Raw genomic sequence first — 26,972 nt, 5'->3', positions numbered from 1 at the left:
TGACTAGCTTTATAATCAAATGTAAAATTCTTTGGAGGCATATTGAGCAAAATTTCAAAATTTTTTATCATGACTTTCCTTCTTTGTAGTTCTTATGTTTCTTCCTTCTATCCCCCAAAGATCTAAACCAGGAATTTACTAATTTTTTTTTCTTTGCTTTGGTCATTTGTATTCCAGGGAGCACAATAGGGAGAAGGATACAAGATTGATTTTTTTATGTGTGTCCTCTTGAAAGCATAGTCTGGGGCATGACTACGTGTGTGTGTGTGTGCGTGTGTGTATGTGTGTGTATGTGTGTGTGTGTGTGTGTGTGTGTGTGTGTGTGTGTGTGTGTGTGTGTGGCAGGGGTGGAGGGTTTACAAAGCAATGGAAGCATACAGTTGATTTTCAGGCACAGGTTGGACTTCTGCGGGTCAAGGCAGACCAGATGAGTAGCTTATCTTGAGGGACGTAAGTAATAGACCAAATATAGAGCAGCTATTTCAGGAATCATGTAGGTCATTTAATTATCCATTTTGATTGAGTGGCTAATGCTCTTTTGGCAATTACATGACCTCTCTTATTCTTGAAACCTTTCCAGGCCCTCGTGGGTTGAATGACCCACCAGTCAGTGCTTGCAGACTTCATTCCACCCAGAAGGAAAGGAGATGCTGGAAACTACAGGCATTTAGAAATGGCTGTACTTTCTTTACCGACCACTACCTTGAATGCCCTTTGTACAGCAGTCAGTGATAGGCACCTGGTTTTGAAGTCAACTTTCCTTCATTGTCTGCAGGAGCAAGAGGTACATTGGTCTTCACAAGAGGGACTTGTGGCAAAACAAACTTTAATACCAAAGTTGGCTGTGATGGTATGGTATTCACAGGTTTGGTACTATAAGAACAAGTATTATGGCGTTAAAACTAGTGTTTGAGATCTGTCAAACCAATCACCAGTACCAAACTCTGAAATTAGTGAAGCGATTTTTTTCCATAGCACAACATAATGCTATTGATGATACCAATAACAGATTTAAAAAGATCATTGAGTAAAATTAGCCCAGTTTAAATTGGCTAATCATTATTTATTCAAATAAATAATCAAGCTAAAACATTTAAATAAAAAGGCCACTTTAAAATTGAGATGCTGACCCAGGACAGAATAAATGTAGAACACGTGAATTAACGTTTCTCACTTTTTTTCTTTAGTCAACAAAAAATCACTCATATTTCCAAAAAAAACCTCTTTATTCTTGGTAAATGATAGTAAAACTTGCTTTTTGTAACTGTAGTGATTCATCAAATAATTCTGAAAAAAGAAAATAATGTAGATTTCTTATTATTCTTTAGATTAAGAACAGTTATGGTGGAGAAAGTGAACACACCATAATCAAACTGTTTGTAGAATTTGACAGAAATGCACAAACAAAATTCTGTATACTTAGCAAAATGGAAAATTAAAGGTATATAACAATTCTCTAGTGTTCTAATAATTTAAGATCATAGGCTTAAGAGAAATAATTTAGTTAGGATAATACACAAACACATCATTTAAGTAGAAACCATTTTCATTGTTTTAGAAAAAAAAGAAAACCTACAGGGTTGTCTATCCCTGGCGCAGTAAAATTAACCATGTTCCCAAACAAATTTATTAAACTATTTCTGGTAGAAATCTTAAGCTAATCTCTTTGGTTTTATTTTCATTTTGATGTAGGGTAATATTAACAGATGCAAAACTGAAGACATTAATTGGTGTTTATAACCTTTGACCCTTCAGAAATAGAAGCCTTTTCACTTAAATTTTAAATCTTTTAAGCCAATGCTACTTTGATGTCTGGCTACTTAGAGACCTATGAGAATGCAGTCAGTGTGCATTATATTAGCTGTTTTCTGTTTAAAAACATACTTTCCCTCATTGTACTTTTTAAAAATTTTGTAGTGGTGATGAGCAAAAAATGAGAAAGCAGAATCCTATCTAATAAAAGAGTAATATGCAAATTGACCATCACTCCAACACACAAGATGGCTGCCCCCATGTGGACACAAGATGGCTGGGACAAGATGGCCAGCAGGGGAGGGCAGTTGGGAGGGACCAGGTCTGCAAGGGAGGGCAGTTGTGGGTGATCAGGCCAGCAGGGGAGGGCAGTTGAGAGGGACCAGGCCTGCAAGGGAGGGCAGTTGGGGGTGATCAAGCCTGCAGGGGAGGGCAGTTAGGGGTGACCAGGCCGGCAGAGGAGGGAAGTTGGGGGCGACCGGGCCTGCAGGGAAGGGCAGTTGGGGGGGACCCAGGCCTGCAGGAAAGAGCAGTTGGGGGGGGGACCAGGCCTGCAGGGGAGAACAGTTAGGGGTGACCAGGCCTTCAGGGGAGGGCAGTTAGGGGTGACCAGGCCTGCAGGGGAGGGAAGTTAGGGGTGACCAGGCCTGCAGAGGAGCAGTTAGGCATCAATCAGGCTGTCAGGGGAGTGGTTAGGGGATGATCAGGCTTGCAGGCAGAAGCGGTTAGGGGCGATCAGAAAGGCAAGCAGGCGAGCAGTTGGGAGCCAGCAGTCCTGGATTATGAGAGGGATGTCCGACTGCCCGATCCAGGTAGGATCGGGCCTAAACGGGCAGTCGGACATCCCTTGAGGGGTCCCAGATTGGAATGGGTGCAGGCTGGGCTGAGGGACACCCCCCCCCCCGCCCCTTGCACAAATTTTGTGCACCGGGCCTCTAGTTTACAATAAAAGCAAAAGATATAGCTTAAACTCAAGTATCCCGAATAAGGGGTATCATTAGTGTACTTGGAATTTGAAGAGGAAAGCAAGGGATATAAAGCAAAATGTGATGTTTGATTTTTTTATTGATAAATTGTTACTCTTTTTTTTTTTTTTAAATCCTCACCAGAGGATATTTTTCCATTGATTTTTAAATATATTTTTATTGATTTCAGAGAGGGAGAGAGATGGAAACATCAATGATGAGAGAGAATCATTGATTGGCTGCCTCCTGTACGCCTCCTGCTGGAAACTGAGCCTTCAACCCAGGCATGTGCCCTTGACTAGAATTGAACCTGGGACCCCTCAGTCTGCAGGCCAATGCGCTATCCACTAAGCAAAACCTGCTAGGTAGGGCTCCATTGATTTTTAGAGAGAGTGGAAGAGAGGGGGAGAGACAGAGATAGAGAAACATCAATGTGAGAGTGACACATCAATTGGTTGCTTCCTGCACACCCAGACCAGGGCCGGGATTGAGCCTGCAACCCAGCACATGCCCTTGATCAGAATCGAATCTGGGATCTTCTGTCCATGGCCGACACTCTATCCACTGAGCCAAACCAGCTAGGGCATAAAATGTTATTCTTTACCCTTCAAGAACTTTGTTGGACCACATTATTATTTTTTTTTCCCTTTAAGAACCAGAAGTTTATGAATCAATGAGAGGAGGTGGTATTTATAATTTTAAAGACCTAAAAATTCATTAAGACTGTATAATTAGTGGGAACATCTATAGGATAATAATTCCATAGAGTATTTTTTACTTCGTTGAAATGATTTTTTAAATAATTTTTTAATTTTTCAATTACAGTTGACATACAATATTATAAAGGTATAGAGCATAAGTAAATAATAAGAAGAAAAAAACCAGAGTGATTAAATAAGGGAACATTCATAGTAGAAATATATACCTAAACACACATCTTAACCTAGACCAATCTTGTTTTCAGAAATTTACTTATTTACGTGAGACGATTTTATTTTCATTTCAAAGTGGGTAGACATTTGGGGAATATTAGTTTATCAACTTATAGGAACCTTACATTTCTTTCAGAGTATTGTTGATTGCAATAAAATTGGAACACCAAAGAAGGAAGATATCCAAGATGATGAAAATCATATAAAAGCAGAAAAATATCAGGAACAAAGATGACAGAAATAACTATTCTGCAGAGAGAAAGGATTTAGGCATATGTCCTAAGGGTTCTGTAGCTCTTAATTTTGAGAAATCAAAAGGATCCACAGAATGCAGATGTCTTTGAGTTACAAAAATAACCAGATGTCCTTATTAGTAGAAGCAAATGTTTGCATCTTAATTTACACAAAACTATATGCAGAGGGTCTCTAGAAGAAATATTGTGTAAATATGGCCACAAGAAAATTGTAGCATGAAAGGATCTGTCCTAAATACTTAATCATAAAGATTATATATTGAAAAAGGAAAAAAAATTATTTAAGGTATATGTAGATTTAAAGGCAAAAAAAAAAAAAAGATTTATATAGATTCACATGATAGGTGAATTTTTATTATGTATGTCTTTCTATCCCAGTTTCCCCTGATGAATTTTTATTCCTGTTATTCAGGTTGTTTAACTACTTTGTGTACTGCCATTTTATTTTAAACAGTGAAAACATATGCATGAAACTCATTTTTCCCCCTGAACAAATGGTAGTCATCTTAGTTCTGTCAAGAAAAACAACCTACAGAAGTATATAAATGCCCCATTTGCAAGCCAATTGGGATTTTAAAAATATTAACCCACATCGTTATAAATAGATGCTGTTTGATGACTTCATTGGGATGTTAAGCAGAATAAAATGTAAAACAAAATCTACTTGAAAGGGCAAGGTATGAAGTATTTTTGTTTGTTTTTAAAATTAAGCCTTTAGAGTCAGAAAACCTTTAGAGTTTAAATGGACTATAACTTTTGATATGGAGCATATTAACATAATTACAAACTCTTATATACTTGGAGTTAGTGCTAAGTTGATGTTCAAATCTTTGATTAAGAAGTCACAAAGCTGAATGTTTTCAGACAGCTGTGTAATATATCTCCTATTAGCAAAGCAGAGATTAGTTTTACCTTTTTTTTTGTCCCTATATTTATTGGTAGAAATTTGTCCTTCTCCTATAGCTATACTTTTTTCTTTTTTCTTTTTATTGAATTTAATCGAGTGACACTGATGAATAAAATTATACAGGTTTCAGGTGCACAATTCCACAACACATCATCTGTACACTGTATTGTGTGTTTACCACCCCAAGTCAAGTCTTCTACCATCGCCATATGCCCTCCTCCGTCTCCCCCACCTACAGCTATGCTTTTAATGATGAAATATTAAAATGCTGTATTATGATATATTCTGTAACTTAAAAGTTAACAAAAGCAATGCTGCTCTTCATGCCCTTGCCTTGTCACTCTGGTGCAGCTCGTCTCTTCCATCCCCCTTATCAGAGTATCTCAGTACTTGAGCTTGTTTATCTTAAAAGAGCAGGAGGCAGGCTTTTAGGGAGTAAGCTACATGTTCCAGTATAACAGGCACCAATGCTGTTTGACTTGAAAAACATTTGATCTCTTACATTAACAGCCCATGTCACTGTAATAGGGACTACAGCCGGGGTGTTGTTCAGTTTTCTGTTATTTTAGCTTTGAAATAACTGTTAGTGCTGCTCCAAAATCTTCGTGTTTAAAATTGTATATTGGCTGTCCCCCCAGGACTCGTAAGTAAACAAGGTGATATGTATGGCCATAGGGAGCATATTTTGTTAGCTTTGTTTTAAATAAGAACCTTGCCTATCTAAAGATGGTTTTTGACTGATCCCTGAGACTGTGCTTCATGGCTTTGCTTGTGTAAATTTGCAGATATTGCAATATCTTAAAGTATATTTTTGTTTGTTACTAATGTGTATGTTCAATAACTATTAATTATGAGCTTTCATATTTTTTCTTGAATAAGAAACATTTATTAGTTTTCTCATGAAGCTTAACTTCAAATGTCCTGCTCAATTTCCCTAAGTACAGCAGTTTGTACAGCAGTTGTTGAAAATGGCAAGCAAGAATTTAAGGGGTATGTTTGTTTAGACTTAAATGTTACTTAGCTTATTTTTAAATATACTGTTATTGGTAATTTCTGTGCCAGGAATGGTTTGACAATTGGAATCAGATAGCAGTATTTAAAGAACAGAAAATATAATTTGAAAATATAATTTATAGTTTGACAGTTGGAATCAGGTAAGCAGTATTTAAAGAACAGAAAATATAATTTGTATAATTAAATTAAAACAATGTTAAGAGTACCTCTTATTTTAATCATGATATAATAGCAGCTTATTATAGTAGTGGTAGAATGGCAGCAGACAATTTTACTCCTTCCTTTCTTCCTTTCTCTAATTTCAAGAACCTAGTTTGTTTTCCTATTCTAATTATTTTCTGATATGAGACAATACTACCAGGCCACCCAGCACTTCTTTTGAATTTAACCTAAAATACATCAGCCAGCACAAGCATAATTGGTTGAAAGGTAGCCATCTATCTGGGGAGTTCTTCTAAATACTGAACGTGTCATGTGCTTTGACATGACATATCTGTAATATCTCTGAATACAGAAAGCACTTTCTGCGCTAGCTGTAGGTGTTGAAGCAGAAGTGTGTTTTAAGAATGTGTGCTGTGCAAATTCTGGCTTGTGAGGTAATGACAAGTGTTTGCCTGAATAGACAATATATTTTTCCCCCTGAGGTCCCCACACACCTAGTTTCCCTCAAGCTCATCATCTCTGTCAGGTTAATCAATAGGCACCGTATGGCAGAGGGTCAGTAATCAGTGTCATCGTGCCTTTAAATCGTGTTGAAAATTTGCTTAAAGCCTGGGCCAATTAACATCGAGATGATGAATGGATGGGAAGATGGGAAGAGCCTGACGCTCAGGGGCTTTGTGAGGAGGAGATGCTCAGCTGTTGAGCAGCAGACACCAGCGAATAAAATCAGCCATTCATGTGAGCTCAGTCCACCCACTCTTAATGATAATGTCAATCTAGCAAAATATATACACATTGGAGTTGTCACGAGTTCATAAATCAAAGGAGTTTGTCAAAGGCATTCAGATTAACGAGGCAGCAGCAATAACAAGTCAAATTTGCATAGAGAATTGCTTGAATCTCAGTAAATTATGATCCTGTTTTTCATTTGATTATTTGCTAATGTCTCAAGAGGGAGAATGATTATATTAGCATGCAAAACCTACTCCAGAAGTAGAAATCTGAGGTATAGAAGACCAGCACACTATGACAATTAATCAGTTTCTGCATACTAGCATAAATGCACAAGGCCCAGAAATGAACTTCTTTTTTATTATTATTTCTCCTTGCTACTGATCCAAATGGTTCAGCTTGACAGAGACTTTATATTGCTTTAACAGTGTTCTGAATTGTGCCTGCAGGCAAGACATAGTTATGCAGCTATAACCAACCTATCCATCTGCCAACCAGATTGGAATTCTCCTATCCAAGGCTTCCATTAACCCCCACTGACAGCTCCAAACAGGATTAAGAATTTGGAAGCATAAAAAATAGTTGTTCTTTGCAAATATACACAATCCCTTTGCATTTTGAGAAAGGATGCATCTGTAGTATTTTATAATAAGTGTCGGACAGTGTATAGTGGGGGAAAATCCTACTTGGCATTTTTTTTACTTCTGTCATAGAGAGTAAAATAGTACTAATGAAAGTACTGTGTGTTTGGTTGTCCCTGAGAGTGTTTTCCATTATATCTGTGCTTCAGTTGGTATATTACTAAAAAAATATCACTTCTTGAAAGCTTTAACTGGTGGATCTTGTTGAAGTTTAACACTTTAGGGAGACTTTGATATGGTTGTGGTTTAATAGAGTATGTCAAATGATAAACATGCTGGAGAAGCAGTGTTCATGAAATCATGCCTGAAAACATTATTTTATGAGGTCCTCCCTAAAACTGGTTCTTGAGTAGGATTCTTCAGTCAGTTTCTGAACTTAAGTGGCCTAAGTTTTCCCTATTGTACCCTAGAGGATTAATTTTAAAAAAATTTGAACACACATATATATGCACAGAGTGTTTTATTTATGTCACCTTTCATTGAAGAGCTTGAATGATTTTTATGTAGCTAAATTACAATTTAACCTTGTAGAAGTATAATTGTTTCTACTTTTGAAAACTGTAAATCATATATTTGAAGGTTATAATTGGTTCCAAATTATATAATAAGTTATTAGGGAAAATACTAATCCAATTACTAATCTACCAGTCAAAGCCCACTCCATGATGTTTACAACTAGCTATTAGAAATTGGTCTCAAGGTTTGTTTTTTTTTATGTGGGTTTTCATTTAACATGATAATGAACAAATGATTCAATTTTAAAAATGTGTTTATAATCTGAGTTATAATTCACCACAATTTACCTGCTTGGCTAAAATGATATAATTTCCCTGGTTACAGAGTCCTTTGAATTCTCCCAATGAAAAATGTTGCATAGGTGGAGAATGTTACTTTTAGTTTGAGAGCTAGTTATTTTATTTATAATAGATGTCTGTTCAAACAGGCTGAGGCTCTGGTGCACCATCCAACCTTAAGCAAGATGCTTACTCAAAGATTATTATAAGTCATTTTGAGTGGCTTGACTTTTCGTCACTGTGTAAATTAGTTTAGTTTTTCATTTGATTATATAATCAACTCTTAATTACCCATGTCATCAGGAGTGTGTGTTCAAATAGATAACTGAAAAGAGTAAATAAGCCACTTACTAGATCATGGAGAATATTGCCCCAGTCATGAAACTGCTGTTTGCTACTTTCAGACCCTCTCTAACTTCTTGTTCTAGACTCTGAAAAGTTAGTAATGCTTTGCTTATCCACAGAAGAACTTTTCCTTCTTAATCAAGAGTCTGCAAACTTTTTCCATAAAGAACCAGATAATAAACATTTGAGGCTTTATGGGCCATAGGATCTCTGTCATGCTACTCACTTCTGTCATTGTAATATGAAAGCAGCCATAGACAGAAGATGAATGAAGTGGCTAAGTTTCTATAAAACTTTATTTGCAAAAAAGAAACAACTTTATTTAAAGCAGGAGCTTGCTAACTCATGCTCTAAATTAATATACTGGCATTATAAGTGGTGGTATGGTAGGACTGTGGTTGGGCTGTCAGTTTGAGGTTTCTCTGCTATGAAAATCATTTTTAAAGCTAGTGGGACAGTGTGGTATAGGGTTTTGATTATTTTTTAAGCCCTTATTATTATCTATATATTATCTAATGTGTTGGGAGATAGAAGGAGCCACAAAGACTTTGCCCAATCAGTTTTCAATTTTAGGGATAGTTAGCATAACATGCAAACATTTATCTAATGAAGTGTCAAATTGTGTGGACCAAGATAAAAATGTTAAGGAATTTCCAGTAGAGTAAAATGGGGTAATTTTATGGGTTTTTTTAGAGGTAATAGTTGAAATACATTTTAAGTATTGGTAGGACTTGAATAGATTAAATAATTTTCTTGTATTTATAATTGTAGAGTGAACTAGATTAAAATTAAAGGTTCTTCCAGCTTAAAAGTTTCAAGATCATATCACATATTTATGAGACTGAAGATACTTGCTTAACTCGGTCAGGAAATGTATGTTGAGGGAAGTAACAATGTAATGCAGCAGAAATTCTGGAAGGTCTTGAAAACCAGGCCCAGCACTTCATATATGATTTTATAGAAACCAAGAGCCACTAAAAGTTTTTGAGGAAAAAAGGGCCACCATGATGGTAGTGGTATTTAAGAAAGATTAATCTATCAATAGTATTTAATCCAACAAACATTTTAAAACTCACATTATATTCTCAAGCTTTGTGCTGCGACACTGGAAAATAAAGATGAAAAAGAAGCTGGTCCTGCCCTAAAAGAACTTACAGTGTAGGCGGGGGGGGGGGGGAGCAACTCATTCATGTAGAAATATAACATAGCAAGATCTATTATCATATATAATAAAAGGATAATATGCAAATTGACCGCAATGGCAGAACGACCAGTCGCTATGATGCACACTGACCGCCAGGGGGCAGACACTCAATGCAGGAGCTGGCTCATGGCTGGCCAGTGCAGCAGCAGTGGCAGGAGCCTCTCCTGCCTCCGTGGCAGTGCTAAAGTTGACTACCGGCTTAGGCCCATTTCCCAGGGGGAGCGGGCCTAAGCCATTATTTGGACATCCCCTGAGGGCTCCCAGGCTGCCAAAGGGATGTCTGACTGCCAGCTTAGGCCCGATCCCCTGGGAAGTGGGCCTAAGCCAGCAGGTGGACATCCCCCGAGGGGTCCCGGACTGCAAGAGGGCACAGGCCAGGCTAAGGGACCCACCCACCCCGAGTGCACGAATTTTCATGCACCAGGCCTCTAGTATATATATAAAAGTCTAAACGGCCATTACAACGTAACGACCAGAACAACTGGAACGACTAGTCGCAATGATGCGCACTGATCACCAGGGGCCAGATGCTCAATGCAGGAGCTGCCCCCTAGTGGTCATTGTGTTCCCACAGCGGCAGCACCACTCAGCCAGAAGCCGGGCTCATGGCTGGCGAGCACAGCGGCGGTGGCAGTGCTAAGGAGCAGTGAGAGAGCGCTGAGTGCCAAGCACTGCTACAGGATTGGGCCTAAACTGGCAGCTGGACATTCCCCGAGGGGTCCCGGATTGCGAGAGGGTGCAGTCCAAGCTGAGGGGACCCCCACCCGTGCACAAATCCGTGTACCAGGCCTCTAGTAGAATATAAAGAGTAAGTGCCAAAATAGAAATAAAATGCTAATTCAGAGTAATTAATTTCAACTGTGGCTACATAGAATGGGAGGGGCGGGCAGGACATAAGCATAGACTTCTCAGAAAAGGTATCATGTCAGTTGACTATTGAATCAGGATTTTAGTAAAGAGATGAGAAAAGAAGGCTATTACATGTCAAAGGACTAGAACTAGCAAAGTATAGAGATGTTTTTTCTTATTTTGGAGAATGAAAATGTCATGTAAATGGTCAGGAGACTTTGATGGAAAGGTAAGTTGGCCAGATCATGGATGCTACACTAAGCTTGGACTTATCTTATAGGTGACAGAGCTATAAAAGGTTTTTGAGCAGGGTAGTAATGTCTTTTTAGAGAGAAAAACATCGGTCATTTGGCTGCCTCTGCCTGCCATTCCCACTCTGACTGCATGTCAAACTGGAAACCTAGGTATGAGCCTGATGGGGAATCAAACCCAAGACTTTTCAGTGTACAGGACAACGCTCCAAGCAATTGAGCCACATTGGCCAGGGCAAGCACATTCTTGTAAGTAATCACAGTACAAATTATTATAATCAGGAAATTGAATGTATAAACAAATGTGGTACATTCATACAATGATACTAGTTGGCAATGGAAAAATATACTAGTTGGCAATGAAAAGAACTGATATATGCAACAACACAGATGAATCTCAAATATATTATGCTAAGTGAAGAAAGAAAGCCTCAAAAAATTATATACTATATGGTTCCATTTTATGTCATTTTAGAAAAGGCAATTGAGACAAAAAATAAGTAATTATTGGAGAAAAGGGTTGACTATAAAAGGGCAGTCCAAGAGAATTTGGGAAGTGATGAAACTGCTTTACATCTTAATTGTGGCAGACGTTACACAATTGTATGCTTTTGTTAAAACTCAGAAGTATACACCAAAAAAAGAACCATTTTTTTTGTATGTAAATTTTAAAAGTGGGGAAATAATTAGGAAATTAACATCGATACAATAATATTAGCTTATCTAAATACTTTTTCAAAAGTTTCCAGTTCCAATAGTATCATTTATATCATTATGTCATAATAGAGGCCTGGTGCACGAATTCGTGCACCATTGGGGTCCCTCGGTCTGGCCTGTGAGATTGGGCTGAAACCGGCTCTTCGACATCCCTTGAGAAGTTCCAGATTGCAAGAGAGCACAGGCCAGGGACCCTGCTGGTGCAGGGGAGGGACGTGGGAGGTTGGCCAGCCGGGGAGGGACTGCAGGAGGTCTCCAGGGCGTGTCCAGCCCATCTCGCTCAGTCCCAATCGGCCAGACCCCAGTAGCAAGCTAACCTGCTGGTCGGAACGTCTGCCTCCTGGTGGTCAGTGCATGTCATAGCGAGCAGTTGAGTGGCTTTAGCATCCTATATAATAAAAGAGTAATATGCAAATTAACCATCACTCTGTCACGCCCACAAGCCACGCCCACAAGCCAATCAGGAGCGAATATGCAAATAAACCCAACCAAGATGGCTACGGCCAGAGAGAGCAGGAGGGAGGCTTGGGTTTCCCCGGCAATGGAGGAAGCCAAGCTTTCCGCCTGCCCTTGCCGGCCTAGGCCTCCACTCAAGGCTACAAAGTTTCAATGATAGAAGATACATAAATCCAAACAGAAATGGCAGCAGCCACGGAGCTGGAAAGAGCAGGAGGCTAGGCTTGCCCCCGGTGATGGAGGAAGCCAAGCTTTCCGCACACCCTGGCCAGCCCAGGCCCCCGCTTAAGGCTACAAAGTTTCAATTATAGAAGATACATAAATCCAAAAAAAAATGGCTGCCACCACAGAGCAAGCAGAAGGCTTGGCTCTGCTCCAGGCTACAAAGTTTCAATTGTAGAAGATAAATAAACCCCAGATACCAGGGCCTCCGCTTGGGTCGCCAGAGAGCGTGGCCAGCCTGCAAACCACCACAGGCCCCTCGCCCAGGCCGCCTCACACCCCAAGGGAACCCCATTCTGATCCGGGACACCCTTCAGGGCAAACCAGCTGGCCCCCACCCATGCACCAGGCCTCTATTCTATCTAATAAAAGAGTAATATGCAGATTGACCATCACTCCAACACACAAGATGGCTGCCCCCATGTGGTTAAAGATCCTGCCCCCATGTGGACACAAGATGGCCACCACAGATTGGCCAGCAAGGGAGGGCAGTTGTGGGCAATCAGGCCAGCAGGGGAGGGCAGTTGGGAGAGACCAGGCCTGCAAGGGAGGGCAGTTGGGGGCGATCAAGCCTGCAGGGGAGGGCTGTTAGGGGTGACCAAGCCGGCAGAGGAGGGAAGTTGGGGGGGGGGGGGACCAGGCCTGCAGGGGAGGGCAGTTGGGGGGGGGGGGACCAGGCCTGCAGGGGAGGGCAGTTAGGGGTGACTAGTCCTGCAGGGGAGGGCAGTTAGGGGTGATCAGGCCTGCAGGGGAGGGCAGTTGAGGGGGACCCAGGCCTGCAGGGGAGAGCAGTTGGGGGAAACCAGGCCTGCAGGGGAGGGCAGTTGGGGGGGGGGGGACCAGGCCTGCAGGGGAGGGCAGTTAGGGGTGACTAGTCCTGCAGGGGAGGGCAGTTAGGGGTGATCAGGCCTGCAGGGGAGGGCAGTTGAGGGGGACCCAGGCCTGCAGGGGAGAGCAGTTGGGGGAAACCAGGCCTGCAGGGGAGGGCAGTTAGGGGTGACCAGGCCTGCAGGGGAGGGCAGTTAGGGGTGACCAGGCCTGCAGGGGAGGGCATTTAGGGGCAAACAGGCTGGCAGGGGAGTGGTTAGGGGGTGATTAGGCTGGCAGGCAGAAGCGGTTAGGGGCAGTCAGGAAGGCAGGCAGGCAAGCAGTTGGGAGCCAGCAGTCCTGGATTGTAAGAGGGATGTCCGACTGCCCGTTTAGGCCTGATCCCGGGGATCGGGCCTAAATGGGCAGTCGGACATCCCTCGAGGGATCCCAGATTGGAGAGGGTGCAGGCTGGGCTGAGGGACACCCTCCTCCCCCATGCATGAATTTCGTGCACCGGGCCTCTAGTATCTATATAATAAAGAGGTAATATGCAAATTGGTCCTAATGGTGTCACAGTAACAACCAATTTGCATATTGACAGACCAGTAGGAGGCTGGGTGCGCAGCAGGGGTACTTACGTGAGGCTCACTTCCCTGCCCCCGGCGCCGGATTCCTCTTTTTCTCCCGAGTGCACGCACCTGACAAACACCCCTGCGACACTGTGTCCCGTCCGAGAGCACTCTGCCCAGAGATGCCTCGAGGTGGGGCGGGCCAAGGGTGACACCCGCATGGCAGAAGGCCAGTTCTTGGGGCACGGTCGGCAGATGCCAACCAGGGGGTGCACGCATCAGCGTTGACCCCTGGGAGGGGTTGCGCACACAAATTGAGAGGGTGTAGACCCAACACGAAGGAAGGGCCAGGGTGTGACAACAGAGAGTGGATGTCAAGGTAAGGCACCGGACCTGGACGGGCCACCGGGTAAACAATGCAGGGATCCCACCGCCACAGACACACAGGTCGGCCCCGCGACACCCAGGACACCGGTCAATCCTCCCAAGCACACAGCCTCGAAGCCTCCTCCTGCTGTGCGGACCCAGCCCCGCCACCGTGGAGCCCACAGGCGACCCTCACACCACAGGGAAGCCGCCTTTGGCTTTCTCCAGCTGTCCATCCATTCATCTGCCCGGTCTGACCCAGACAGGGGCTCGCATCCTGGGCTGAACACCCGCTGAGGACAAGCTGGATCCCGACCGTGACTGCGAATTCCGGACGGGAAAGGACAGAGAGCCACTTGAGGCGTGGGAGCGGACACGCCGGGGGGTGGGAAAGGCCTCCACGCCCCCTGACCCCCTTTGGCACTCAACGGGAGAAAAGCCTCGCATGCACACAAATGCACACGTGCGCATGTAACACAGTCCCCGCGATGGACGCCGGCCCCGGCCCGGCGGGACCCTCCCCTGACTCGGAGCGGGGAGGCACAGGCTTCAGTAGGCAAGGCACAGCTGCATCGTCGCTCGGTCCCTCAAAGCCGGTGCAAGAGGGGCCCGAGTGCCCAAACAGAGGCGGCTATAGGTCCCAGAGAGGAAAGAAGTCAGTACTAAGACAGGACTAAAAGCACAGAATTTTTAATTACCCTGTAAAAAGAGTAAAAGAGTGAGGGAGGAGGCGGGAGGGTGGGGAAGAAGGGAAGAAGGGAGGGAAGAACTTTATAAAGGAGTCAGTAGAGAGCAGAGTTAAAGAAGGAAAGAGAATGTATGAGAGAACTGTAAGAGTTATAATGAAAATCAAGTATAGTTTTGTACTGGGGACAGATTTTGAAAGTAGGAGTCAGAAAAGAAAAAAGATAAATGATAGTGATAATTAGGCAGATAGATAGATATTAAAACAGTGAAAGTAAATAGAGAAGAATGTATGGGAAAGGTAGGATGAGAGAGAAAGAGGGAGGGAAGAAAAGTTTTAAAGGGGAGCCAGTAGAGCTTAAAAGGAGAATGGGAAGAAGGAAGAAATGGCAGAGGGGGCAAAGCAGGTCTGAGGGAGGAAGTGAAGAAAAAAATTAAGGTGAGAAGGAAGGAAAAGGGGAAGGAGGGCAGGAGTAAAGATAAAGGAAAGAAGGAATGTGGGCAGGGAGGGAGGGTAGGAGAAAGATGGGAAGAAGGATGATGGAACAGAAGTAGGAAATAAGGAGAAAAGGAAAGTTTATAAATGATGAGTCAGTAGGAAACAGTGTTACATAAAGAAGAGAGAAAAATTGTGTGAGGGAGAAGCCAATAAGAAAGTCAAATACAATTGTGTGTGAAGGGGATAAGATTTAAAAAAAAAAAAAGTTAATAGGGGTGACCAGGTCGGCAGGGGAGGGCAGTTAGGGGAATCAGGCAGGCAGAGTGGTTAGGGCAGGCAGGCAGATGAGTGGTTAGGAGCCAGAGGTCCCAGATTACTAGAGGGATGTCCAACTGGCAGTTGGAAATTCCCCGAGGGCTCCCGGATTGGAGAGGGTGCAGGTTGGGCTGAGGAACACCACCTCCCTCCCCCCGTGCACAAATTTCGTGCACAGGCCTCTGTGCATTAGCATATTACACTTTGATTGGTTGAACAGACGACCGGACACTTAGCATATTAGGCTTTTATTATATAGGATACCTGCTCAGAAGTTATGCGTCAAAATAAAATAGAAGGTGAGGAGAAATAAAATTGTGGATATCGGCTAAATGGTTACTACTCACCCTGTTAGCTCAGATCACTGTTTTTCACTGTATAATTCAGTATAGAAGAGTTTACCATCAATTTTGTTTCAGCCCCCCAAAATAATCTCAGATCACAAGTTGCATTCAGTTGTCATGTCTCTTTAGTTTCCTTTAACTTGAAACCAACCCTTCCTTAGTCTTTCTTTGAATTAATGACCTTGGCATTTTTTGTTAAGTACAGACTTTATAGTTTTTCCCTCAATTTGGTTTTGTCTGATGTTTTCTCATGATCATATTGAGGTTGTGTGTTTTTGGCACGGTTATCTCATATGGCAATGTGTTCTCAGTACGTCATATCAAGATGTGGTATCTTCCAGATCTCTTCACTGTGTGGTTACTGCTTTTACTTTTGTAATCATTAAGTATCTTCTGGAAAAATATTTTGGCATTATGTAACTATACTGTTGTCTTTCACCTGCTAATTTGTGTGATGAGTCTTGCTTGCATTAATTAGTTACCCTTAAATAGAACTTATTGAACATAATTTAGCTTGATGACCCAGGGCAGTTGTGAACATTGCTTATTAGGATGCATCATAGTTAAATATACAAGGAATAACTGTGCTGCTGAGCTCTTCCGGGTGATGTTGGAGAGTGCACAAGCTTTGAGAACCAGAGGTGACCACTTAGGCATACATGGCCATTTCATGTATACCAACACCCTCAAGACTGTACAGCTTTTCATCTCTTATTCACTGGCGTTCTGGCTCTCCTCTTCACTATTGAGAGGGTATCTTAATCTTGCTCTGGATACCATGACTGTTAAATGTCACTACGTCTATTTTATATAACAGCATAGTTGAATTTTTGTATTGATTTGTTTCCTCATGATGGATGGTCCAGGGTAGAAAATGTTGGGTCAGTCTATCCAAAAAGAACTAGCTATAACAATGTTTGTTTTTAAGAAATTATCCTTTTTGCCAACATATGTATAAATGAAATCTTTGCCCTGATGGGAAAGAAGCTCCTGTGTGTTCTGTTCTCAGGCAGTAATTATCCTTGAAGCTCCCTTCACCTTTTCATACCTTAGATGTTCTCATAATACCCACTCAATAGTTCCCCTTCTAAATCAGATAAAATAGAGGGTCAGGAAGAAGAAAATTGGGCATATGGCTAGATAGTTACTATTCATCCTAAAAGGGTTCAAATCACTATTTTTATTGTTATTTTTATTTTTTAATACTCACCCGAGGATATTTTTCCATTGATTTTTAGAGAGAGTGGAAGGGGGAGAGAGAACATCAATGTGAGAGACATCAGTTGATTGCCTCCCACACCCGCCCCTACCGTGAATCAGACCGAGCCTGCAACTAGGTACATGCACGTGCCCTTGACCGGAATTGAACCGGGACCCTTCAGTCCAAAGGCTGATGCTCTATCTACTAAGTCATACTGGCCAGGGCCAGATCACTATTTTTTAATGTGTAATTTAGTATAGGGAGTTTACCATCAATTTTGTTTCATTCCCAAGCACCTATAGAGTAAAAATGTGATTTATAATATCTTTAGTATAACAAACTTCCACCAAAAAGTAATTAGGCTTCCAAGTTTATTATAATGACATTTTAACAAAATATAATTCATTTTGAAATATGGGCTCTTACATTGAATTAAACAGGTTTTGATTATCTGAAAAGGTATTTTATTTAAAGAAAGGTACAACTTCATGATCTAGGGAATAGTTACTTGTAAATTATAAGTTTATAATTGAATACTGGCTTAATTGAATACAGTTATAATTGAATACTGGCTTAATTGAATACAGTTATAATTGAATACTGGCTTAAGTTTTTATTATATAAGACATTTAATTTTAGTATTTAAAACAGTGATCTATACTTTTAAAAAAAAGAGTTTAATACAGGCATACTTGGAGATATTGCAGGTTCAATTCCAGGCCGTCGCAGTAAAGTGAGTATAGGCATACTTCAAACATATTGCGGATTTGATTCCAGGCTACCATAATAGTGAGTATCTCCGTAAAACAAGCCATAATCTTTTGCTGGTGGAGTGTCTTGCCTTCATTTTGTAATAAGACTAGGTATGCCTTTATACAAATTGACCTTTGCCCTTCTTTGATTCTCTTATAATGGTATATATTGCTAGTTTCCTTATTTGGTATGCGTAATAGTCATTAACTATATCTCTTCCTCATTTTTTTGGTAGATAGTCCTTTTTTCAAAATGGGGAGAAAAGCACTTAGAACTCTTTGGTTATTATCTGTCCCTCGTTTGTACCATAGCATGTTTTTTCTTCTTTGTCTTAATTTTAGGGACCTTTACCTTAAAGTGACCATCACAAATATAAATATCAAGTTAAACCTCACAAGAGATTTTTGTCCAAAAGGAACACCTTAGTTCCAACAGTGTACAAAGGATCAGTATTGGCCTATCAAGCCAACTAACGGTAGTGCATGAAGCACCCACAGATATTAGCCAAAGAGGTGCAAGGGCCTTTAAATGATCATATATATATACACATACACACACACACACACACACACACACACACACACATATATGTATATGCTATTTATCCTTTAATGTCTTTAAAAATATGATATTTGATACAAACTAAAAACGTGTAACTAATATCTAAGTTTAAAATACAGCTATGATCCTATATTGTACTAATGATTTCATACCTGTATGAAAATTTTCAGGTAAACTCGTGTGTAGGAAAGAATTTATGGATCTAAAAATAAAGTCACACACCACTTAGAATGTGATGAATATATCTAATATAACAAATATATCAACTATAAATTTTCTTTTTTTTTAATCTATTTTTATTGATTTCAGAGAGGAAGGAAGAGGGAGAAAGAGATAGAAGCATCAATGATGAGAGAGAATCACTGATCGGCTGCCTCCTCTATGCCCCTTACTGGGGATTGAGCCTGCAATCCAGGCATGTGCCCTGACCAGGAATTGAACTGTGACCTCCTGGTTCATAGGTAGATGCTCAACCACTGAGCCACACCGGCCAGGCCCAACTGCTGATTTTAAAATATTATCATTACAAATGTAATTGTGGAAAATAGAACCCAAATAATATCTATCTGTTTGGATTTTCTATATTTTGCCTTACAGATAGTGGTTTATATATGTTGATTACCAGATTTTTTTCAATTATTTTTTATTGTGGTAAAATACACATAATATATAAAATTTACCTTCTTAACCACATTTAAATGTATGGTTCATTGGTATTGAATACATTCATTACCCCCATATAACGCGGGAGTCTTGATCCGGCATCTAGAAGGGTTCAGGAAACCTGGAGAAGGGGCTGTGCATAAATTAAATAATCCAGAGACGAAACATAATTTTGAAAGGCATTTGGAGGGGTAGAGGAGCTTGGCTGAAGAAACCAAGTTCTCCTTGTCTCAGGACCCCTTGCTTTTTATTAACACAATTTGTCCTAAGGCAAGGTGGAGATATACACTTCAAAGGGTAGGGTTAGGTACAGAATCCATTGTCAGATTGGGGAATTGCCTGCGGCTGTTCAGGTGTTTGGCCAGTAGGAGGCAATAACATGTAGATTAAGATGCCCTGAGCTGTCTGGCAGCAAGCAATCATCCTTTTCAGGTTTGGGGAAATGCCTTTAGCCATTCCAACAGGCAATAACATGTGACTCAGCCCTTGTTGAGTCTCCAAGTTCCATCAACCTTTCGATAAAACTCTTGCAATTCTGACATGCTGGAATTGGCTTCTGGTACCCATACATCTTCATAACTTTTTTATTTTGTAAAATTGAAATTTTTTATAATTAAATAATAACTGTCTATTCACCCCTTCTCCCAGTCCCTGGCAACCACCATTCTACTTTTTGTCTCTATGATTTTGACTATTCTAAGTATCTCATATAAGTCTAATCATACAATATTTATCTTTTTTGTGACTGGTGTAGCATAATGTTCTCAAGGTTCATCCATGTTATAGTATGTGTCAGAATCTCCTTCCTTGTTAAGGCTGAATACTATTCTATCATGTATGTATACCACATTTTGCTTATCTCTTCATCCATCCATGGATATTTGGATTGCTTCCATATTTTAGCTATTGTGAATAATGCTGCTATGAACATGGATGTACAAATATCTCTTCAAGACTCTGTTTTCAGTTTTTTAGGGTATATATACCCCAAAAATAGAATTGTTGGATCATTTGGTTACTCTACTTTTAATTTTTTGAGGAACCACCATACTGTTTTCCATAGCAGTATGTTTCCAAAAAAGTACCATTTTATATACCAACAGTGCGTAAGAGTTCCAATTTCTCAACATCCTCACCATTCTGTTTTTCTTTGTTTGATAGTAGCCTTGTAGTTTTGTGAGGCGATATTTCCTTGTAGTTTTGATTTGCATTTCCAAAATGATTAGTGATGTTGAACATCTTTTCATGTGCTTTTTGGCCATTTGTATATCTTTTTTAGGGAAATGTCTATTCAAGTCCTTTGCCTATTTTTTAATTGGATTGTTTGTTATTGTTGGTGAGTTTTACAGTTTCTCTATATATTCAGGATATTGATCCTTTATCAGATTTTTATTTGCAAATATTTTTTCCATGGATTGTTTTTCACGCTGTTGATACTTAAAATTCTAAACTTGCTATCAAGTGAACTGTCTTTTACCCCCCTCTTTTTAAGTATTTAAAAATTTCTTTGACATTTTAGGGTCTTCTAGCTGCTATTTAAGGAAACCCTTCATTTGCCATTCATTAAGAATGGACTCTGATCCTAAACTACTAGTTAAATTGTTTTGAGCTAAGCACTATGCTATTTTTAATAAAGAAAATCAAATCTGAGAAGAGAAGGAAGAGAAAGAACTACTTTTTAGGGTCCAGACTTTGAGAACTTGTACCTACCAAACATTTTACTATAGTTTAAAACTATTTACAAATGAAGTTAATAGTGATGGTTTAAGTTTTTGTGAGCTAAGTGTAGACTGGAGTTTTCTTGTGCCCAGTGTCAACCTGCATTTTCAAAGAGCAATAAACCAGACTTCTAATGAATATGATCTGCTGGGCAGTGCTTAAATATATATAAAATACTTTCCACCTAGACCCCAACATACATATTTATATACATGGGCATATGTTTTCCTTTACATAAGTGTATGTCTGAATGTATATAAATCTTCAAATAAACAAATGCATAAGTATACATGGTACCTAGTTTACAGGATTAGAAATGTAATTTAGTTTACTCCCACAGAATAAGATTGAAGATAATGAGAAGTGAATTAAAGCTTACTTTCTTTCGCAGAATTCCTCAGAGAGAGAAGACTGTAATAATGGCGAACCCCCTAGGAAGATAATACCAGAGAAGAATTCACTTAGACAGGTATGAAATTCAGTCTTACTTAAAAGGTTGTCAACAACTAAACAAAAGACAGGAAACCCTTAATTTGCCATTCATTAAGCATGGGAGCTTAAATTAAGAGTACTTTGAAGTTGGTGTGGCTATAGCCACCGATTTCAATCAGGTAACATTGTTTTCCCAACCTTTAAAAATATCCTAGATATCCCAACTGTGTAGCTCTGTTGGTAGGTGTGTCATCCCATACACCAAGAAGACTGCAGGTTCCATTCTGGGCCAGGGTTCATATAGGAGGCAGCCAGTCAATGTTTCTCTCTCACATCAATGTTTCTCCCTCTCTCTGTCTCTCTCTGTCTCTCACCCTCTCCCTCTCTCTCTTTCCCTATTCCTCTTCCTCCCCCTCTCCCTTCTCTTTGTAAAACCAATAAATATATCCTCAGGTGACGATTAAAACTATATAGTATATATCTTAGGAATACAATTGCTTACCAGTAGTGAAAACAAAATCAAAGGAAAGGTTTCTTTTTTAGGAAAAATAACTTGAAATGCTTCTTAAGTGCAGATAGCAGAATAGTTGCCTTTAAACCTTATTTCCCCCTTTAAGATTCTCCATACATTAAAAAAATTAATAATCAGAAGGGAATCTGACTATAGTGAGTTAGCTCCTTCTAATCTGATCAATATTTGTTTGCCTTTCCTAGACATAAAGGCCATTATTGATGACAACTTTAAAAAACTTTTTTACTCACCACTGTCCTCACACTCTCCACATATAACACATTGAAAGTTTTTTGAAAGTTCAATTCCATAGTGCTTTTTAAAAAAAATTAAAATGTTAAAAAAATTTGGTCAAAAGTATTTGTTCTTCTCAACTGCCTGTAGCAGCAACTTCTAACAACTTCAATCTCCCAATGGCAACAAAAACAAATTCTTACAGTGTTGTCAGAGAATAGGTATAACACCTATTCATTTATTTTTTTTTTTGACATGTGACATCTTTTTTTGTATTTTTTAATTGAAAAATTACCCCATCTATTCATTTTTAATATAACATTGGACAACATGATCACCAGAAGTCTAGTAAGAATAACTTTAATTTACTTGCATTTATGGCATTATTCTAGGAAAAAGGAAATCTAATATTTGTTGAGTAACCACCATGAACCTCATACTTATTTCATTTAATCCTCATAATAATCCTGTAAAGTTGTTAGTTATGATTTCTTATTGATTGATAAAGAAAATGGAGGCTTAAAGACATAGGATCAGTGATTTGAAACCCAGATCTCTGTTGTCAAAATGTTTCTATTTCTGCCCTCTGACTCCAGTTTGTATACAGTGTTAATTTAGGGGAAAGGTACTTGAAACTGTGACACTCATTTTTTATTTGCTGTATGTTACACCTTTATTTAGCACCTGATCTGTAAATGTAAATAAATAACAATATTCAATATTTAGAGCAATATTGAATAAGATAAATTTGGAGATAAACAACTGTCAGCAAACAATGACATGACAGAAAGTTTTGGCAACTTTATTTAAGCTAACAAACGAATTTTCACTCTGCAAAGTTATAAATTAATTTTAATAGGCTGATCCAGATGGTCCATTTGGAAAATGGATAGGCTGATCTGTTGAAAATTAAACTAAATTTATCTCTCTCATACTTCAAACTGAAGCAAGAGAGAGAATCGTGCCTATTAAGTCCAGCACATACAGATGGACCAGCAGGTCACACATGGGACTAATCTATTCATTTTAAAAATAAATGCATACGTTATTAAATCATTTTCTACTTGCAAGATCTGTTGTGTGCAATATTTGAAAGAAATGTAATGTTTTGTTTTCATTGCTTTTTAGCAGGTTCACTCCACTTTAATTTAGCCATTTTTGTCTTTTTCTCCCTCCTAGTGCTCCAAAATGATTTTTCTGATACTGTCAGTGTTGAGGTTCAAGCTCTGGAGATTATTTAGGTCATGAGGCTCTCCCCACCCCCTTTCTTTGTAAAGGGTTTTATCTCCATTCTCTTTGTGAAGAGCATGAACTCAGTGTTCTTGGAAAGAGAAATGGCCTTTAGAAACAGGGAAGTAGGAGATCCTCCTGGGGCCCTCGGAGTCTTTTAGCTCCTGGGTGTTTTAACAGCCCCATGAATGCAGATTTGTAAATTTATTGCAGTGCCATCTGGTTTTTTGCTCGAACCAGATTACTGTTGGCTTGTGTCTGTCTATTGTGGTGGTCACTCCCTAGGAGCTTGCCCTCTCAATCTTAGGGAAGAGTGATGAATATCAGGGGTCAATAGAAGTGGGTCACAGGGCAGCTGTCCAAGACTGCCCTGAACTTGATTACCCCACTGTTGATTTTTTAAAATATAGGCCATACTATATAAGCTGTTTAAACTCTCTTTTCTCTATTGCATATGACAATAAGGTGTCATTTGCTTGTGTTACCCCCACTCCTGCGTTAGTAAAATTATGTAGATAAAAGGAGCTAAGGCTGCCTCTTACAGAGTATTGATGTAAGTAGGATTTGCTTGTACGCCAGTCCCTTAATGTGAAATTCTTTTGCAGATATTGTTAATGGGATTTCAGGAACTCTTTCACCATTGATTTTAAAATGCTCAGTTACATTCTAACAAGTTTAGTAACATTTTAAACTAATTTTATAGTTTACACATATTATTCTAAAGTACGATTTTACCATTGTTGATATGATATGATCACTATGTGTTAATCTGGAGTTATTATTGTAGGAGCTGAAAAAGGGGTTATTACAGATCTTACAGACATTAAAAGAATAATGGAATAAACAACTTTACACCAAAAATTTGGCAACTTAGATGAAATGGGCAAATTCCTTAAAAAATACAATTTGCTGAAACCAACACAAGGTGAAACAAAATTGGAATAGCCCCATGTCTATGAAAGAAATTTAATTAACTATCAAAAGGCCCATATGGTTTCACTGGTGAATTCTATCAAACATTTAAGGAATAAATAATACCAATCTTTTACAAATCTTTCAAAATATAGAGAAGAATAGAACACTTCCTGGCTTGGTTATGAGGCCACCATAATCATAATTCCAAAACCTGACAAAAGACATTAGCAGAAAAAGAAAATATTGAAGGAGAAAGTCAGGAGACACTGCTTCCTGCACCACTCAGTCATTTTTTGTACCTGCTTTTCCATTTCATTTCCAACATCAGAAGGCAGCAGAGTTGGGGAGAGAGATGTGTGAGGCGGAGAGAAGCAATGTATCCTTTTAATTTTCTAAGTTTCAGAATAATCTTACCTCTTGGCACTAAGTAAAGTGTGAACTTTTACTTAAAGGATGTACAAAGTAGCTACAATTTTTTTTCCACTTTTATTCCTAAAATGTGAAGCCAAGGAAACCATAGCAACTGTTTTTATAGCTTTTATTCATATCTGCAAACAAGGGCAAAGGCCTGGGAGGATACATGAAAGTGCTCATTACTTTTTTAAAATGTAGCCTTACAACATGCAACTCCTTCTTTGCTTCACATTGGTGCTAATAGGATCTGTCAGCCCTGCCTTTCTTGTAATTGAGTAAATTGTGACCTCTGTCTAATCCTTCCCCATCCCCCATTCCCTTTGTGTATGTGTCCACTTACCATCCTGAGAACGTGGGCAGTGATAAATAAAGCATTGAGTAGAGCTCTCTCAATGCTTTGAAAGCAGCATGATGCCAGCCCTCTAGTTATATTTCTTTAAGTGTTTATGTTTTTCTGTATTCTTTCTCTTGTGTAGCTGGAACCCTGGGGATGCAAAGCCATGAGAGAGGCCAAGAAGCTAACAAAGTAGCTGTCTCCCTTGTTAGCTTGTTCCTTTATTCTTTCAAAACAAGATAAAAACCATCTGGCTCAGGGCATTACATTTTCCTCCCCCATGCACCTCTATAGATGGAGACTTCACCTGCAGTGAGGGTTTACATTGATTAGGGAGGGAGCAGTAATTCAAGCTTCCATCCTCTTCAAGGATACTTTGCAGTCTTTAAAGGTGCTGACCCACTGAGTTAAACTGTCAAGGGAGGATAAAAAAGTATCTTCATCCCAGGAGGTAACAGCTGCCAGGTTTTCAACACCTTGCACACTGTTGGAAAAATGTCACAATTGTCAGCTAAAAGAAAAATGACTCTGTTGTCATCTTCTGTTAATGACTGGGCCTTATCAAAGGAACTACATAAGTCTTTAAAAGGAGTAAGTAGCTGTTTTCCTTGCCTATCACATCCCCCCTCCCCAAATTACTATGTTCTAAACATTACCTTGGAGGAGATCCCGCAAAAAAAGCAGTGAAGAACTTAAAGTGAAAACATCCAGCATAAGCATGGGAGTGATTGGCATAGCGCCTTTATACAGTTGGATGAATAGGAGGATAAAGTACATCACTGACACAGAAAATGACATTATACTGTGTATTAACAAAACAACAACAACAACAACAAAAAGTAATTCATAAGCCAGTGAACTGAGAGAAAACATACTGTATTTCTGCTCTTTAGAGGACAATTTGTTTTCAAGCAGCATCCAGATGGGTGAATACCATGACATTTCTTTTTTCAAGAGAGCCACTTCTTTTCTTTCTTTAAAAACAAACTCACCGATTTACTTCCTTTAATAGCTCTGTAATGCTTGTATATTATTTCATTCCCTTCTTTCTGATTTGATTGATGAGGGAAAGGTTTAATGAAGTCCCTGATATCAGGCAGGCAGGGGTTTTTTTCTATTTGTTTTAGGTTAGTCATTTTAATTGTGTTGAGTAATTAGAAGGTACACACAGCCAAGGGAGCTTTGTTCTGATAATTGCTCAAGAAAACCCATTCTCTATCTGCCAGTTGCTTTGTGTTAAGACATTTCTCCCCCTAGTGGCAATAGTAAGCATTTGACTTGGCAGTAGGCAAGGTGTAATTGTAATGTGACAAACTATGCTTAAGGGACTATCTTGTAAATACTTTAGTTTGGGGTTTGGCATTATTTCATTATATATGTGTTTTTTTCCCCTGTGAAACTTCCTACCTCCGTTTTTTTGTTTTGTTTTGTTTTGTTTTTTTGGTGTGTTTTTTTCCTGAGGTGCTTTGGGCTTTGGATGGGAAAAAATTGCCTGAGATGTTTATTAAAAAAAAATCACAGTGCATCCTGGGTAATGTTTTGCAGCTTGACTTAATTTTAGTCATCTGTTTTAATTACCTATTTATAAAAATGCTTTTGCATTTGTAGACATTATTTAATACTTTGGAAGAAGCACCTCATTTGAAATAAATAAATCAATTGTATTTATTTTAAACAGTTCATGTAAAAGACCTTAAAGGTAATTAATGTAGGTCTCTTAAGTAAGACAAAAGTGATCTTTCCAAGTCTGATGAAGTGATTTGTTTATTTAACTTCCCACTTCAGCTGAATCCTTCAGAGTCTAATAACTTTTTTTTTTTTTTTTTAAAAATATGGTTTGGCAATTTGTGTCGAGCTCCAAAAATCCTTCTTTAAAAAGCAGCAATTTAATAATCAGCTTTCTTAAAATTACTTTGAGGAAGGAAAACTATATAGGGGGTTGGTGTTTTGTTTTATTTCAGTGTAATCATGCTTTGATAAATTATGTAATCAGTGACTTAGTAGAAAAAATATTATTGAACTCCTGGGTTGCAATGACCATAAAAATTGTATTTTCATATAGAGACTTGAGATATTGTGAATAAATTATAAAGGAAACAGCTTATATGCTGATTGAAGTTCATATGGGTCCAATTCATTTTGTGTTCAGTGCTAAATCTGGATGTACCATTAAAAAGAAAAGAAAATGGGGTGAGAGGGTAGCCTATTGTGCCCAGTTGTATAAACCCTTAAAAATCTGCCCTAAGAGCAACATGGAATGAGATCAGATACAGCTTTGCAT

General features: G+C 39.4%; 1 protein-coding gene across 7 annotated transcripts in view; it reads left to right on the top strand.

Annotated features, from left to right (window-relative positions):
- BTRC (beta-transducin repeat containing E3 ubiquitin protein ligase) overlaps positions 1-26,972 on the top strand; it is a 249,341-nt gene that overhangs the window by 148,983 nt on the left and 73,386 nt on the right. For 4 of the 7 annotated variants that reach the window (XM_080642266.1, XM_080642265.1, XM_080642269.1 and 1 more), the window contains one exon: positions 21,013-21,090. The exons of the other annotated variants lie outside the window; for them this stretch is intronic. In XM_080642266.1, coding sequence (XP_080498392.1) covers positions 21,013-21,090 — 78 coding nt within the window. The remainder of the gene's footprint in view (positions 1-21,012; positions 21,091-26,972) is intronic. 7 annotated transcript variants of the gene reach the window in all.

The sequence above is a fragment of the Plecotus auritus genome (assembly GCF_963455305.1).
Source record: "Plecotus auritus genome assembly, chromosome: 9".
Taxonomy (NCBI): Eukaryota; Metazoa; Chordata; class Mammalia; order Chiroptera; family Vespertilionidae; genus Plecotus; species Plecotus auritus.
This window is presented reverse-complemented; position numbering and strand designations above follow the sequence as displayed.